Source organism: Mus pahari, chromosome 15 (assembly GCF_900095145.1).
Source record: "Mus pahari chromosome 15, PAHARI_EIJ_v1.1, whole genome shotgun sequence".
NCBI classification, from domain to species: Eukaryota; Metazoa; Chordata; class Mammalia; order Rodentia; family Muridae; genus Mus; species Mus pahari.
In genome coordinates, this window is record NC_034604.1 from 73,491,678 (window position 1) to 73,505,603 (window position 13,926).

The window sequence follows — 13,926 nt, forward strand, 5'->3', positions numbered from 1 at the left end:
AGCTTTTAGGCCACCATTAGGGTTGTTGGTGACTGATGTTTAGCCAGCTGATGGCATCTGTCTTGTCCTTCTAGTGGAGCAGGTGGGCAGCAACCTTATCGGTCCCCCTTTCTTGTGCACAGTGAGAGCTGTCAGTCAGAGGCAGGCACTTGTCCCCTTCCTACAGCCTTCACAGGAAATATTCTCAGTACAAGTGAGGATGTCTTTTGTCCATGTGCTGTTACTTCACACTTGCATTTTCAAGTAAACTCAAGTGTCGTGGCCTGAATTATTTTACCAGCTGTTTCCAGTGCCGGACAGAAGAGGTTTTGTTCAAAGTCTAAAACTCCTATAAAACAAAAGTCAGATTGTCTTCATGGCAGTGACATTGAAGCCTGTCTCCCAGTCAACATAGACAGCCAGCAGTAAGTCAGGGGCAAGAGAGGATTCCGGGGGTAAAGAACGCATAGAGCCACTCAAGCCCAGGCCAGAAAGGCTTCATACATCTTCCTGCTGAGCGTCCTCAGCTCCTACAGGACCTGTGAGCCTGTGGATGGAAGGGCACACCTGCCATTCAGCATTCACAATGGCTGTGCAGGTGTGTGGTTCCCAGCTCCCTGAGGATGTGAGAACGTAAGGATTGTTTCCCGGACAGCTTAGACCTGGAGCATCTACAAAGGGATGTATTCGGTGCAGGGGAGGATTCCACGGAGGTATATTCAGGCAGAATACAAAATCCTGAAGGGTGAGGAGAAGGCTCAGCCCGCCGGGGGACTGGAAATAGCGCACACCAAGGACTTGCTGGCTCTGGCCTTTTGTACAGGACCTCGCTAGGCCTGTTCATCTGTCGGTGGGCAGGTGAGAATTGGGAATCTCCCCTTTCCAGAAGTGAGCCCAGAGGTCAGTCATGTCACAAGGTCCTAACTCCCAGCTATAGAGCAGGCCCTGACCCAGAGAAGGAAGAGCATGGCGTTGCTGCCTGTGCTAGCCCACAGCCCAAACAAACCAGCTGGGGCCCATCCCAGTGGAGAATGATAAACACAACTTACCACTGATGGCTGTGGATGGCACAGACACACAGAAAACACACATCAGTGGTGTTCTATCCACTAGCTGCTGAAGCAAATCTCTGTGCTTTGACGGTAACTCCCCCTCCAGCAGCTGGAGCTCTGGGGCTGCCATACTGCCTAGGATAGAGCTGGGTGGGGCAGCCAGGGACCTGAGAGTACCTCACAGGTGGCAACATATGGCATGTATTCTATGGGCAGATCACAGGCAGAGCTCTCTGCTCTCCCTCCCGCCCATGCATGTCTCCTCCTTGCTCAGCCTCCTCGGGTGTTCAGCTCACTCTGACTCACGCTTTTGTTTGTTTTTGGTGGCACATGGCCCTTAGATTTCTAAACAAAACTACCTTCCTGCCCTTCATCCTAATGGCCTATTGTGTTCTGTGATCACTCCACAAGACATTGGCCTCCTTCTCGGGCCCTTGTAAATTGCAGGTTTTCTATTCCATGGTTCCTCAAATGTCCCAGCCGCAGCCATCCTCTGCAGGCACTCCAGGTGCCACATGATTTGCTCTCTCAGTCTCAATTATCTCCAGGCAACCTTCTACCCTTCACTTCCTTCCCTGTATGAAAATGGAAAGTCCACAGAAGCACAAGGTGTGTGCACGCACGTGGACACACCATAGGCTTGAGAGGCCTGCATCTCTTGGAGCTGTCACATTAGCACCCAGACAAGCGTGTCTTTGGCCCTCACTTCAGTTTGAGGCCTTCTAATACTTGGGAAGACCTGAGAGATCACATGGTGCAGAAATGGCTTCTTCTGGTGCCTAACCTTCCTCGTGGTGCAGCAGGGCTGGCCTGGGTGCAAGTGTTAGCTCCTTCTCATTGGCACATCAGTGTCGGTGTGATGAACCAGACTCCCTCCTCCCTGGAGATGATGGATTTGAGAGTTTAAGTAGCCAGGACTCCTTGATCCAGAGGTCTAGACAGCCCTTGGGCATTCTCCCAAATGTCTACTGACTGGTGTCATTTGAACATGGAGGCACACAGCTACAACGGCCAGTTGGTTGCTGAGGCCATCGGAAGTTGAAGGCAGATGCCACCTGTGGCTTCAGGAGCTAGAGACAGCTCTCCTTGGCCCACCCTGACCTCTCCTCTCTCCACGAGGACTTCATTAGCTTTTAAAAAGAAAATCGAGAAGTAGGGTCCCTAGAATTAATGTCGCTCTGCCCGTCACACACCACATTGTGTTCTCTGCCATTTGAAGCCTTCATGGGCTCTTTAATGAAGGAAAGGTTCAAGCTGAACGATGGCAAGTGGAAGAAACTGTCCTGGCTTTAATCCCAACAGGCCACTCTGTTCTATGACCTCGCCATAAGAAACCCTTAGAGTAGGGCAGGCCCTAGCCTCTCTCTCCAGGGCCAGGCTTCTCATAGGATAGGAAATGGGTGCCCAGGCAGACAGCCATGGGCTGTGCACAATACTGCCATGCCATCATGGTCTCTGTACCCAGGCAGTCACAAGTTGAGGCCTGGTATCTTCAGTAGAGTTGTAGTCATGGCAGTGACTAAACTATAGAGCCCATGATGCCCAGGGATCCATTATAAGGTGGGGCTCTGCTTCTGTGCAGGGCCCAGGTCTTCTGCTGAAGTCTACACAAGTCTCTTTGATTCCAGACTCTAGTGGTACAACCAAGAATCTGGCAGAAGTGGTGCGTTCCTCTTATTCCTCTGAGTTGGAAATATATCTTAGGTGTGCTTACTAATAATCAGGAAGGGTTCAAGAAAGTTCCTTATGGTATTTTATTCTCCCAATCACTCATGGCTCCACCCCAGAGTCCATGCAAAGAAGTGTGCCTGTGTGGGGGAGGGGAAGGGGTGCTAGAGGTGGGAGGGGGAGGGGTGTTAGAGGTTCATAGACTTCTGGCCCTTGGGGCAACCTATCCTTGTAGGTATCATCTGCTCAGACGGTTGCTTGACTGACACTGGTTCCACTGAAATGCTTTTCCTGTCCTATAGTTATGTACTGGTCTCTGTCACCAGTAAGTGTCTGTTCTCACACAAGCGCCCAGTGCTAGGGGTTGGATCAGGGATGGGAGTACGTGTTCCTCGACTCAGGACAAGAGTCACTCCCACCCTCATAGTCCTGTCCTGGCTGGGAAGGCCGGGGGAATCCTAACTAGCTAAAACAGTTTCAGATGAAGTGACAGGCTCTCAGAACCCAATAGTTTATGGGGACTTGTTCCCTCATTGTACAGAAACACTGACTTTAGGGTGTGTTTTTACAATAAGTTGACTTTCTTCTTTTTTTTTTTTTTTTTTTTTTTAAGTACCCCTGCACCTATGAGCAGGTACCAGTTCCTGCCACGAGTGACAGGAAGAAAGAGCTAGTCTTAGGTCTCAGATTGCCAGAGATGCTCATCTTGGAACCCAAACTGGAGACATCCTGTATCCATTCATTGTTCTGGAATTATAATTGACATGTTGGAATAAGGGCTCAGACCCAGACATTCCTGGCATAGCCCTCATCTTATGACGATGTCCACCCCAGCCCCCACAGCTCAGTTAAGAAGATAGCACAGTCTCTTTTTAGGGAGTAAAGCAAAGTTAGTGGCAGCCGAGCATCTCGGGAAGCTTGGGAGGCCCTCCCTGGCTGGGACTGGGTACTCTGGCGTCGCTTCTCAGTTTGCAGGTGCTTTTAGCATCTGTGTCTGATGACTATCCCAGAGACCTGCAGGGCCCACTGCTGGGTTTCCAATGAGATGTGCAAGATCTGCTCAGGAGTACATGTTCCTGGACTCAGGAGAAGAGTCACTCCCACCCTCACAGTCCTGTCCTGGCTGGGAAGGCCGGGGGACTCCTAACTAACTAGCTAAAACAGTTTCAGACGAAGTGACAGGCTCTCAGAACCCTATAGTTTGTGGTGACTTGTTCCCTCATTGTAGAGAAGCACTGACTTTAGGGTGTGCTGTCCCAGGCCCCCCCCCCCCAGCTCAGTACGGTCCCTTTTCAGGGAGTAAAGCAAAGTTAGTGGCACACAAGAGTCTCGGGAAGCCCAAGAGTTTCCTTTAAGTATAGACCTTCCCTGTTAGACACATACCAGTTGGAGGGAAGGGGGCCAAGCTGCCCTTCCAGGATCACCACAGACCACGCGCCAAAGTCAGCACCCACCCTGCCCAGAACCCAAGGGTCCCAGCCACTTGCTCTATTTTCCTGCCACCTGATTACTGACACAGTTAACTGAGAGTAAGGAAGAAGGATGGCCCAAGGTGGGTGTCAACCAGGTGAGCTAATCTGCTGTAGATGTATCAGGAGACAGCAACGGCGACAAAGGAGTATGCACGAAGCCGACATCCCTCCTGCCTTATATGCAGCAGAACACCTTGGACACACTGACTTCCAACACCCCGAAACTCAAAGGGGCCTGGGACAAGGGGCGGTTTTGTGTAAAAGCGGGGTCCTTCCACAAGGGTAAGGGAGAGGAGGTGTCTGATGCAGTCCCCTTGAGACACCCTCATACCTATGTCTGAAGGAACACTACCTGACTCTTGCATACATTTTATATATCTACAGATAAAGATGAATTTCACAGGTAGGATTTAAAAGGATTTATTCCTACTTTCTCAAACACAGCATATTTGATGACTGTAAGAACCTGTGTCCGTGTTGGTCACAGATACGTGAAATACTAGTATACATGAAACTCATTTAATAATACAGAAAGACTCAGGGGGAGGCTCATAACTTCACAGCCAGTGTCCAAGAAGAAAAACTGAAGGATCATGGAGTCAGGTTAATTAAGAGCTACTCATGTGCCCTGGAGAGTTTCCAGGATTCAAACGCAGCAATCCGAGACCAGGGGAGCTATGAACACAGACATTCATTCATCAGCATCGGTGTTCTCAGAGATACACCCCAGAGCAACAGATGCCACGGAGCACGGAGGAGGAGCACCAGACAGAACACGGAACACAGGAGCTGGGGTTCTCCATCTGTGTGTTTATTTATTTAAACAACAACAACAACAACACATGTCGGTAGCCAGCCAGGAATCAGGCAATGAGTAATGCTGGCATTCAACCCTACTGTGGCCAAGGTCTCTCTGAAGGAGCTCACAGTCTAATGGTGTGGAAATATGGTTGGTCCCCAGGACCACACTGGTGGTGGACAGCCATCTTGGAGTTGGGGGGCGAGAGTCAGGGCAGCAGGATGAAAGGGCTGAAGAGGGGTCTGGAGCAAATGGCTGAAGCCAGAAGGGCTGAGGAAGGAAGACCTGAGCCGCACGTAAGGATGGTTTGCAGCTGGGAGTTTCCAGCAGGAGGCTATGTGGACTGTGGGAGGCAGACTGGTGCAGAGCAAATGACTGTGGAGCCGCTGGCATGCTTGGATGCTGCATCACCGAGGGAGGGCAGCGTGGGAGGCAGAGATACACTCAGCCACCAGAGCCTGGCGCCTCACAGGACGCCTGCTCCGCAGACCCTTCTGAGAAGGTGCTCTTTACGAACACTGAGCACCCTATGAAACCTTCATCAAGGACTCAAATGTGCATCAAACAAGGGGAAGTTAATCTTTACGATGTTTCCACATTGTTTTAGAAAATGATTTTTTTTTTGTTGTTGTTGTTCTTTATAAAGTTTAGACCTTTTAAAAATCTTAGATCAACCGTGCTTGAAGTATAGGTAGGACACAATCGTTGCACTTTCAAAAAAATAAGATAAAGTAAAAGAGCGAATATTTGTTTTTTGTAAGAAAGTATACATTTTTTCACAAAAGGGAGAGGCCTGTGAAATGGTCTCCAGTGTAGAGGTGGGGTGGGGGATGGGCGGTTGCTCTGGGGTCACCCCAGCACAGACAGGGGTGGGGGATGGGCAGCTGCTCTGGGGTCACCCACAGCACAGACAGGGGTGGGGGATGGGCAGCTGCTCTGGGGTCACCCCAGCACGGACGGTTGCTTAGATTGATGTCCTGGTATGAGATTGCAACCGAGTTATTGTTTTCTTTTTTAAAGGGCATCTCTAGGGGTTTCCTGATAAGACAATTGGTTTCAGAACTTTAATACCAATTTTCTTACTGTCTCAACTGTTCCAAATGCCTTTACACTTACAACAAAAAAACAACAAAAACTATTCCAAATGCCTTTACACTAACAACAAAAAAACCCTTGAAACCTTAAAATAACAACAACAACAAAAAAAAAACCCAACAACAACAACAAAACCACCTTGATTTTACTAAGATAGCAAGCAATATGGTTGCTTTTGTGGCTAGTATTTATTGTATAATTTCCCTCTTAAATTATATGAATATCTTAAGTTTTTAGAGGGGGGAAAAAGTAGCAATTTAAATTTAAAAAGGTTGTTGACATCCCCGAGCTTACTCAAAATACAATAGGACTCAGGATAACAACTTACTCTGCTCTGTTTACACATCCTGCTGCAGGAGAATGGCCTGCACCACACAGGAAACCCTGGATGCCTGGGACACACCTTTCTAGAAGCTTCGGGGGAGGGGGGCAGGAGAGCAGTTGAAAACAGTATTTTCGTAAATAAAACACCCTAGAAAGTTGATCACTTCTGAATGAAAGAAGCCATTCCTTAAACGAGTAAATTCGAGAAGAGCTTCCATCTGAAAGTCTCATGTCACCAGGGGATGGCATTATTCAGTGGAGACACACGGCACGCTGTGTAGAAGCGTCACCATGAGGATAATATCATGTACGTTCCCCAATGACCACGGCAGGCTTATTTTCGAAGCTACTTACAAAACTGCTTTAACAAATTCTTCTAACCCAAAGACTCACAGAGGTTAGATATACCCCCCCAGACTGCATCAGCCCCTGGCCCACTGCTGTATTTGCAAAAGGCGAGCAAGTGATTACCCCAGCATGCACCAGTCACAGGGAAACACACCCAGGCTTCGCTTTTCTTTGAGGGGGTGGGCGACTTGGTCTTGGGACTAGGCTATCACATGGTGTGAAGAGGCTACAACGTTTTGTTTTGTTTTTACAGAGCCTTGGTTGCTCAGTAAAAACCTCCTCTCCGCTCACTCTCAGAGCTTAAGGTTAGAAAGACAGAGTTACCATTGGCAGGAAGGTACGTGAAATGCTGGTACTGGCTTCTCTTCCGCTTCCCGTTGCAGACGTAGAAACTGACTTGGACAGGGCTCGTTATTCTCTGGTTGCGGAAAGGTGGTATCTCAACCACCAGGGAATTCTGGCGGTAAAACAGCAAAGAGGAACAGTCAGGACCTTATAGACCAGCAACACTTGGTCCACATCACTGTCAACTCAGACGGCTGTCTATGGCCACGGATAGGGCCTCTGATGGTGACTTTTGTGTGTGACCTACTCATGTGTTTGATCATGAATTGGCCAGGGGTAGTGTGCTTTGGCTCCTCAGGGAAGCGGTACCCTGATTTCTCACATAGCTAGAGGCTGGGAGACCCTTGTGGTAGAAGAACTATTACAAAAAGAGAGCCCCTTATAGGCGTCTCTCAGAGAGCAGAGCTGCCTCGATGTTACTGACGCTGACTTCAAGGCCTACTCCTGCCCCAGTATCTCTAAGGCCCAGTGACCTTCAGACAAAAGACAGCATTCTGCTACTTATAGCAGGCACTTCTTGGTTACACATGGTGGAATTCCTTGTGGACATTGTCCAGAGTGGCACTGTGACAATGGTCTCGGTGTTCCACCAGAATCCCTAATTTCCCCATCCTGAAGGCAGAGCAGATCTCAGCCCAGGGCCGTGGAACAGTTGAGAACTCCAAGGTGGCTGCTGCTTGCTTTCCTGGTTTTAAACAGAAATAGGCAAGGTTTTGTTTCTTTTTTGTTTTGTTTGTCACACGTTCTTTCAAGGGCAAACAAGAATGCAAGCCTTGAATACTTGGAACTGAGTGGGAACACCCAAGTGGGGGAGGGCTAGGGGGGCCCTGCCCCCGTGGTGCAGCCACCTGGGGGGGAGGGGGGGAAAGGTCAGTTCTTCTGAGTGCTACACCTGATTTCTGCTGGGGATTTCAGATCCATAAGTTTCTTCATTCAGTTTCCTTCCTCGTGTGATTGTGGTCTAACAGGCCAGGGGAAATGTGTCAGAAAAATCCATGGTACCATTCCTTTTGTTAAAGTAATTAACCATACATAGCTTGTTATAATGGTAGCAAATCGATGGTAGCAAACTCTATTGAGTTATGTTAATAATAAAACCTCAGCCTTAGAAACAAAAACCAGAAGAACTTCTGCTCCAGCCTCTCTTATCACAGAGAGAACCTGGCCTTGGATGTCAGCCCCAGGGCAGGACCGGCTAGGGTACCCTCTGGGCTCCATCCCCTTGGGCTCCATCAACCTGCAGAAGCTATTATACCTTCACTTCCTTTGGAAGAGACCGGTGGGGGAGGGGCGGACAAAGGGTGGGTGACGGAGCCCACAGCGAGCTTGCCTATGCTACATGCCCACCTTTGCAGGAAGCAGCCCCAAACTGTGGCCTGGGTTGTGCCCAGCTTTTAGTGGTCTGGCTGTGAAGTTTGAGTTGAGGGGAAAGAGGCTACTGGACACTGAAGGGGACTGCAAATATCCCTGCTACCTGCGCCTAGCCGGCACCCAATGGTAGCAGCTACTACCGAGTCTCAAAGAGAAATGGCTCTTCAGAAGGAAGAGGGGAGAAGACACGGAGACATCTTGTTGATGTTTAGGCTGAAGGGGACAAAACAAGTCTCTGAGGTGAGGCCTGTGGAAGGGATGCAGAAGGGGCCAAAGGGATAGGCGGTCCCTGGCTTGTTTGCTTATCCCAAACGACCAAAGAGGGTCAAGTCTTGGTGCGGACACAGGTCAACTCACTTCAGCGCTATGCACAGACAGGAGCTCTGCTCCCAAAACCAGGAAGGAAGCTGGAGGAAGTGGGGCCTGAGATCAAGAGTTGGGAACTTCTCAGTGTTGTCAGAGCCGGTACAGGCTGCAGCCAGCACGGGCCTTAGGAAACCCACGGTCTTAAGTGGGGGCAGTGCATGACCACACACACAGCAGAAACCCATCTTTAAAATATCTATAAATGCAATGTGTGTGCAGGTATGTACACACACATGGGTATGCTATGTGTGTGTGTGTGTGTGTGTGTGTGCGCGCGCGCGTGCGTGCACAAGTGTATATGCACCACTGCCTTCAATATTTCCTTAAGGACAACTTGGATGAAATCAAGAGACAAGACACAGTTGTGTGATTCTTGCTGCCTGCCCAGTGTTCATAGAGAGTCCTTTTCTCATATGCCTAAGCTCTCTCGATCATTTAAATCCCACTTCCACACACTGGGAGTGCACCAAAGGCTCCTCATGCCCCATGGTCACAGGCATGCTGCCCAGACTATTGGGAAGAAGTCTGTGGAGTGAGCTATAGAGCTAGGGAGGGGTTTGGGTGTCTTCCAAAAACCTACTCACTGCATTTTGTTATCTGCTCTTCTGAGACTAGACCGAATTCGCACAGGACTCAGCGATAGTTCTCTGATTTATTTGGCCATCCACGGCTTAATGTCCAATTAAAAGACACTGTTGGGATAGGGACCATAGCTCAGTGGTAGAGCATTTGCCTGGCATGTATGGTCCTTAGTTCAACTTCCAGCACTGCAAAGGCCGAGCGAGCTAGGGGGGGGAAACGTAGGGATGGCGAGGACTGCAGTCAGCCAAGGGGACCTGACTCCACTGGGTCTCCAATGGCAGCCACTTTAGATGACGAGACCACACCAACAGTCAGAAACCTGTCACAGTCTCTGATATAGCCAGCACAAGTATATGAGATAAAATCAGCCAATCACGAGCGATACTGACCTCACAGGATGGTGAAGAGGGAACACAGGCAGGTGCGTATGTACACGGGAGGGAGACAGACTAATTATGTCACCCACAGACGATGCCACACATTCACCACCGCTCCTCAGCAGACCCAACCAGCTGAGCTAAGCTATCCAGTTCGGTCAGCCCTTTCGTCCACGCCAAGTTCAAAACAAGAGCACGAGGTAGCTGAGGCGTTCTCTGGAGAGGGTGGTGGCAAGTCACACAGGCAGGGTGGCATGTCCAGGCAGGTGCTGGGTGCCCATGAATGAGGTTTAGAACACCAAGGTCTCCCGGGGAGGGGTAGCCACTCAAATGGGGCTCCACCATTAGCAAGAGGAGACAGAACCTGGAACCTTTAAAGAGCAAAGCACATGCAGAATAAAGAGGCCTCAAGCTCTCTCCAGCCAGCCTCTCTCCTGCTCCTCAGTACTGCCTCCATTCTATCCTAGTGGCTCTCATTTGGCCAAGGGGTTTGCGCTTGTGTTCTCTCAATGCCTGTCTGTTTATTTTTTTAAGCACTGTTTTATTTTAACAAACAGGAGCCCCTGTCTGGCTCCCTCATCCCTCTGCAGGATTCTAAGTACTTACTGGCTTGCACAGGTCCCGGTCAGTCTTTGCTTCCATCTCCCAGACATGGTGGCCATCTGGAACAAAGGGCAGGAAGAAATCTGTCACTCTGTTTGGGGGATAGTGCATCTTTAAAACGTTCCAGGTGACCCAGAAACCGAGGGTCGGGGAGCTGAGAGTGGGAAGAGACTGAGGTCATAGAGCAGTGCCCTGTATCCCCTAGGTAGTCCGCCCACACAGGATGGCATGTGCTGACCTGCTCTAGAGTCCTGGTCCTGTGGACCTGGTGAATTCAAAGACTATGCCCAGTGTATCTTCTTAGGAGGGGTCCCCATAATCAAGAGTGTTTCTAATGGTCCACCCAGTGTCCATGTTTATATTCATCTCGTTGGCCACAACACACATCAGGGAAGGTTTCCTACACCTCAGTCTCTTCCAAGGGACACCAAAGCAGAGAGAGGCAGGGAGACCCCAACCCCTAAAACCAACAATTCACAACCTGCACCCCCTCAAAAAAAAAAAAAAACCCAGCAGTGCACAACATGTACTGTGCTTAGAGCGAAGCTTGGCTCTGCCACTTGGTAAGTCCCACCAGCCTCCATGTGTTTTGGGAGAAGTCGGAGCAAAGCCGCAGCTTCTGCCCAGAGGAAACACTGAGGAGATAAGAGAAGCCTTTCTTTGGCTATTTCATGCCACATCAGGACCTAGAAATGCAAAACACGTGGTATTTTTAACCTTAGCCCAGTGGCTGTTTGCATGTTAAAAAAAATATTAAAAGGCTCTCATAGGCACATTGAAAGAACGTATTGTTCTCAGCTGGCCATGAGGTGTGGACCTAGTGATTAGAGGAAGGGTGTCTGCCACTCACAGGCTCTGAGTCCCCAGTGCTGCTGACAGGCTCATGACCTGAGGACAACTGGGTGGCCACTGAGTTGACGGCTATCCATCCTGGCTTTTATCTCCTCCAAAATGCAGTCAGTTCCCGAGATGAGCCGCTTTGGGCACACGCTCAGTTTCTGCTTACACCCCATTTGTCTGTCACTAACCCTACATTACTGATAAATCAAACACCAGCTCCTTCTCTCAGCGCTGGACAGGGTGGTGGGTGGAGGGTGGAGGCATGGGGTGGAAATGTGAGTCACCAGAGGCTCCAAGAGCCACCCAGCCTCACCAGGCCACACCAGCTCCCAGGACACCCCGGGCCTTGAGCAAATGCCATCAGATGAGCCCATGAAGGGGGTCTAACCACACCCCTATCCTTACCCCTCAGGGAAAGCAACGAGACACCCCTAGAGCACTGGAATGTTGGAAACAGTGAACCCCTAGGGTCTGGCACCTCAGGGATGTCAGCCGAGAAGCGCCCTCAACCTCAGCCACATGGGCCAATGATATCCGCAAGGGCCAAAGTGGAAGTACCCACATATTCTTTAACCGTACTCTGGGTGTGTAGTCCGGCTGCATGCTGTGTTAGACTTGCCCTCCACAAGGGAGAGGCAGCATATTTGCGCTGCTTTTAATGCAGCTTTAAAGTCTCCCAGGGCAAGGCTGCTCTCCGCCTCCCTGAGAATCTGCAGTTTCTTTGCCTGTCCATAGGCGTGCCAACTGTAGTGCAGTCCCCGTCGTCCCAAAAGTTCCTGCCAAGGCTCAGAACCATGTAGAGAAGTTGCTGCCTTGTGAGGGATGGTCCCCTGTCCCAGCAGAGTGGCTGAGAAGGGGCCATTGTGCGTCACCAAGCCAAGACTGGCCAGCTCCAATCCAGCACCAATGCCAACCACCACCAGACAAGATAGAACGCCATTCCTGCCTTCTAAATTGCACCAAGACAGATCAGCCATCGGCTTCTGTTTTCCACTGAAATAGGGTCCCTTGGGTTCTCCAAGGTCTGTGCTGTAGACAGCCATCTTTATCCCAGGCCAGGCATTCAAAGCGCTGGTCCCATCCAGACCCAGGTCCTTCAGCTGCAGTTGTCAAACAGACGGAACAGTGACTCTGTCGCGCTCTTCTTGCCCTGACAGTGGCTGAGTGGACTTCTGAGTGTACAGCTAGCAGGCTGCTTCTGGCAGGAGACCGGGGTGGGGCGGAGGCGGGGGGCACATGATGTGGAGATGGTCCTTTATACTCCTGAGGGAATCATCAGGTATCAGCCACAGGGGTGCCCTAGACCACTGGATGCGTCCACAGACTCCTCAGTTCACACACCCCTCCTCCCTGCTCAGAGGCCAGTTAACCAAGTGCCAGTTCAGAATTCAGCCTCTCCCAGGCAGGGAGCCAGCCGGCCGGCCGGCCATCCTAAAAGGGCCTTTGTGTCCCCTCTTATCAGGAACTCCCTACGCTCCCAGTAGGAAACTGCTCCAGTTCAGAAGTAAAAATATTCCAAATCATTAGGGAATTCCCTGCAGTGTGAGTCATCAGAAAGGCTTCCCCACTACCCCCGCCCAAGGTTTCCACACAGCCAGCCTGCAGGTCTGAAGCCGCTCCACTGGCTGCAGGACGCCGCTGCCACCACAAGCCCACGGGCCCACAGGCCAGTCACACGCCAGGGTAGGGGCTGAGCCACTGTTTCCACACGTGGAAGCAGACGGAGTTTACTCGGGAGTGGAGAGGCCTCCTGAGATGTGCTTCGCCTCCTCCTAGGGGTGGGGCAGGAGGCTTCCTCCTTCTAGCCCTGTGTCTGCAGCCCATCAGCCTCAAGGGAGGGGCAGGTCCAGACACCCCATCAGTGTGAGGCACTGGGGTGGCTGTGTCACAGGGCTGGATGAACACAACAAGGGCTCTGCAGGGCTGGACTGCGGAGGGGCTCTGAGGGTTGTCGGCCTGGTGTGCATGTGGTTCCCTGGAGGCCTGCTCCTCCCAGGTTAGGAGGGCAGCTTTGCACCCCTCAGAAGAACCTCAAGGTAAAACAAGACACCCCCCCCATCCAAACCCCCAGCATTTTGGGAAACAGTCTGGTGGCACTGCATAGCAGAGGACAGATTCACAGCCAGGTACGTGCCAGGAGGAAGACACGGGCATGCACGGAACCTTGTCTATGAACATCCACAACACCTTCGTTCATGATCACCACAGAGAACAGAACAACCCATGCCCATCTGGCCTGGCCACACAGGGGTACTGGTCAGTCACAGAAATGAACAGCACTGGCATCGACTAACAGGGATAAAAATGCCATTTTGTGAAAGGCACCAGAGAGCAAAGCACAGACGCCGTCTGCCTCTGCCGACAAACAGTATCCCAAGGAGGGAAGTCCACAAGGGACAGCGGGCATCTGGATGAGGAAGAGAAGAGCTGACGGCTTGCTTCTCTTGCTCTTTGTGGCTAAAATAGAATACCCGAAGCAGGGCATGATTCAGCAACCACTCTGTCCCTGGGGAGGAAGGGGGCTGGTAGCAATGGCACCATGTGGTAGGAGTGTGTGGAAAAGCCTCCACCGTTAGGCAGGATGCCAGAGGGCGGAGGGCCAGGCTTGCCCTTCACAACAGGTCGCTCAGCTAAGGAGTACTCTGGTCTCTTGCAGAGTGACCTGCCCCCCTTTTCTCCCCCCTACACTCTCTCTCTCTCTCTCT

General features: G+C 50.9%; 1 protein-coding gene across 4 annotated transcripts in view; it reads right to left on the bottom strand.

Moving 5' to 3' along the window:
* Nucleotides 1-13,926, bottom strand: part of Nfatc1 (nuclear factor of activated T cells 1) — a 106,965-nt gene that overhangs the window by 37,271 nt on the left and 55,768 nt on the right. For all 4 annotated transcript variants that reach the window (XM_021214372.1, XM_021214370.2, XM_021214373.2 and 1 more), the window contains exons 7-8: nt 10,385-10,440; nt 7,062-7,194 (exon numbers count right to left, since the gene is read on the bottom strand). In XM_021214372.1, the coding sequence (XP_021070031.1) occupies nt 7,062-7,194; nt 10,385-10,440 (189 nt within the window). The remainder of the gene's footprint in view (nt 1-7,061; nt 7,195-10,384; nt 10,441-13,926) is intronic.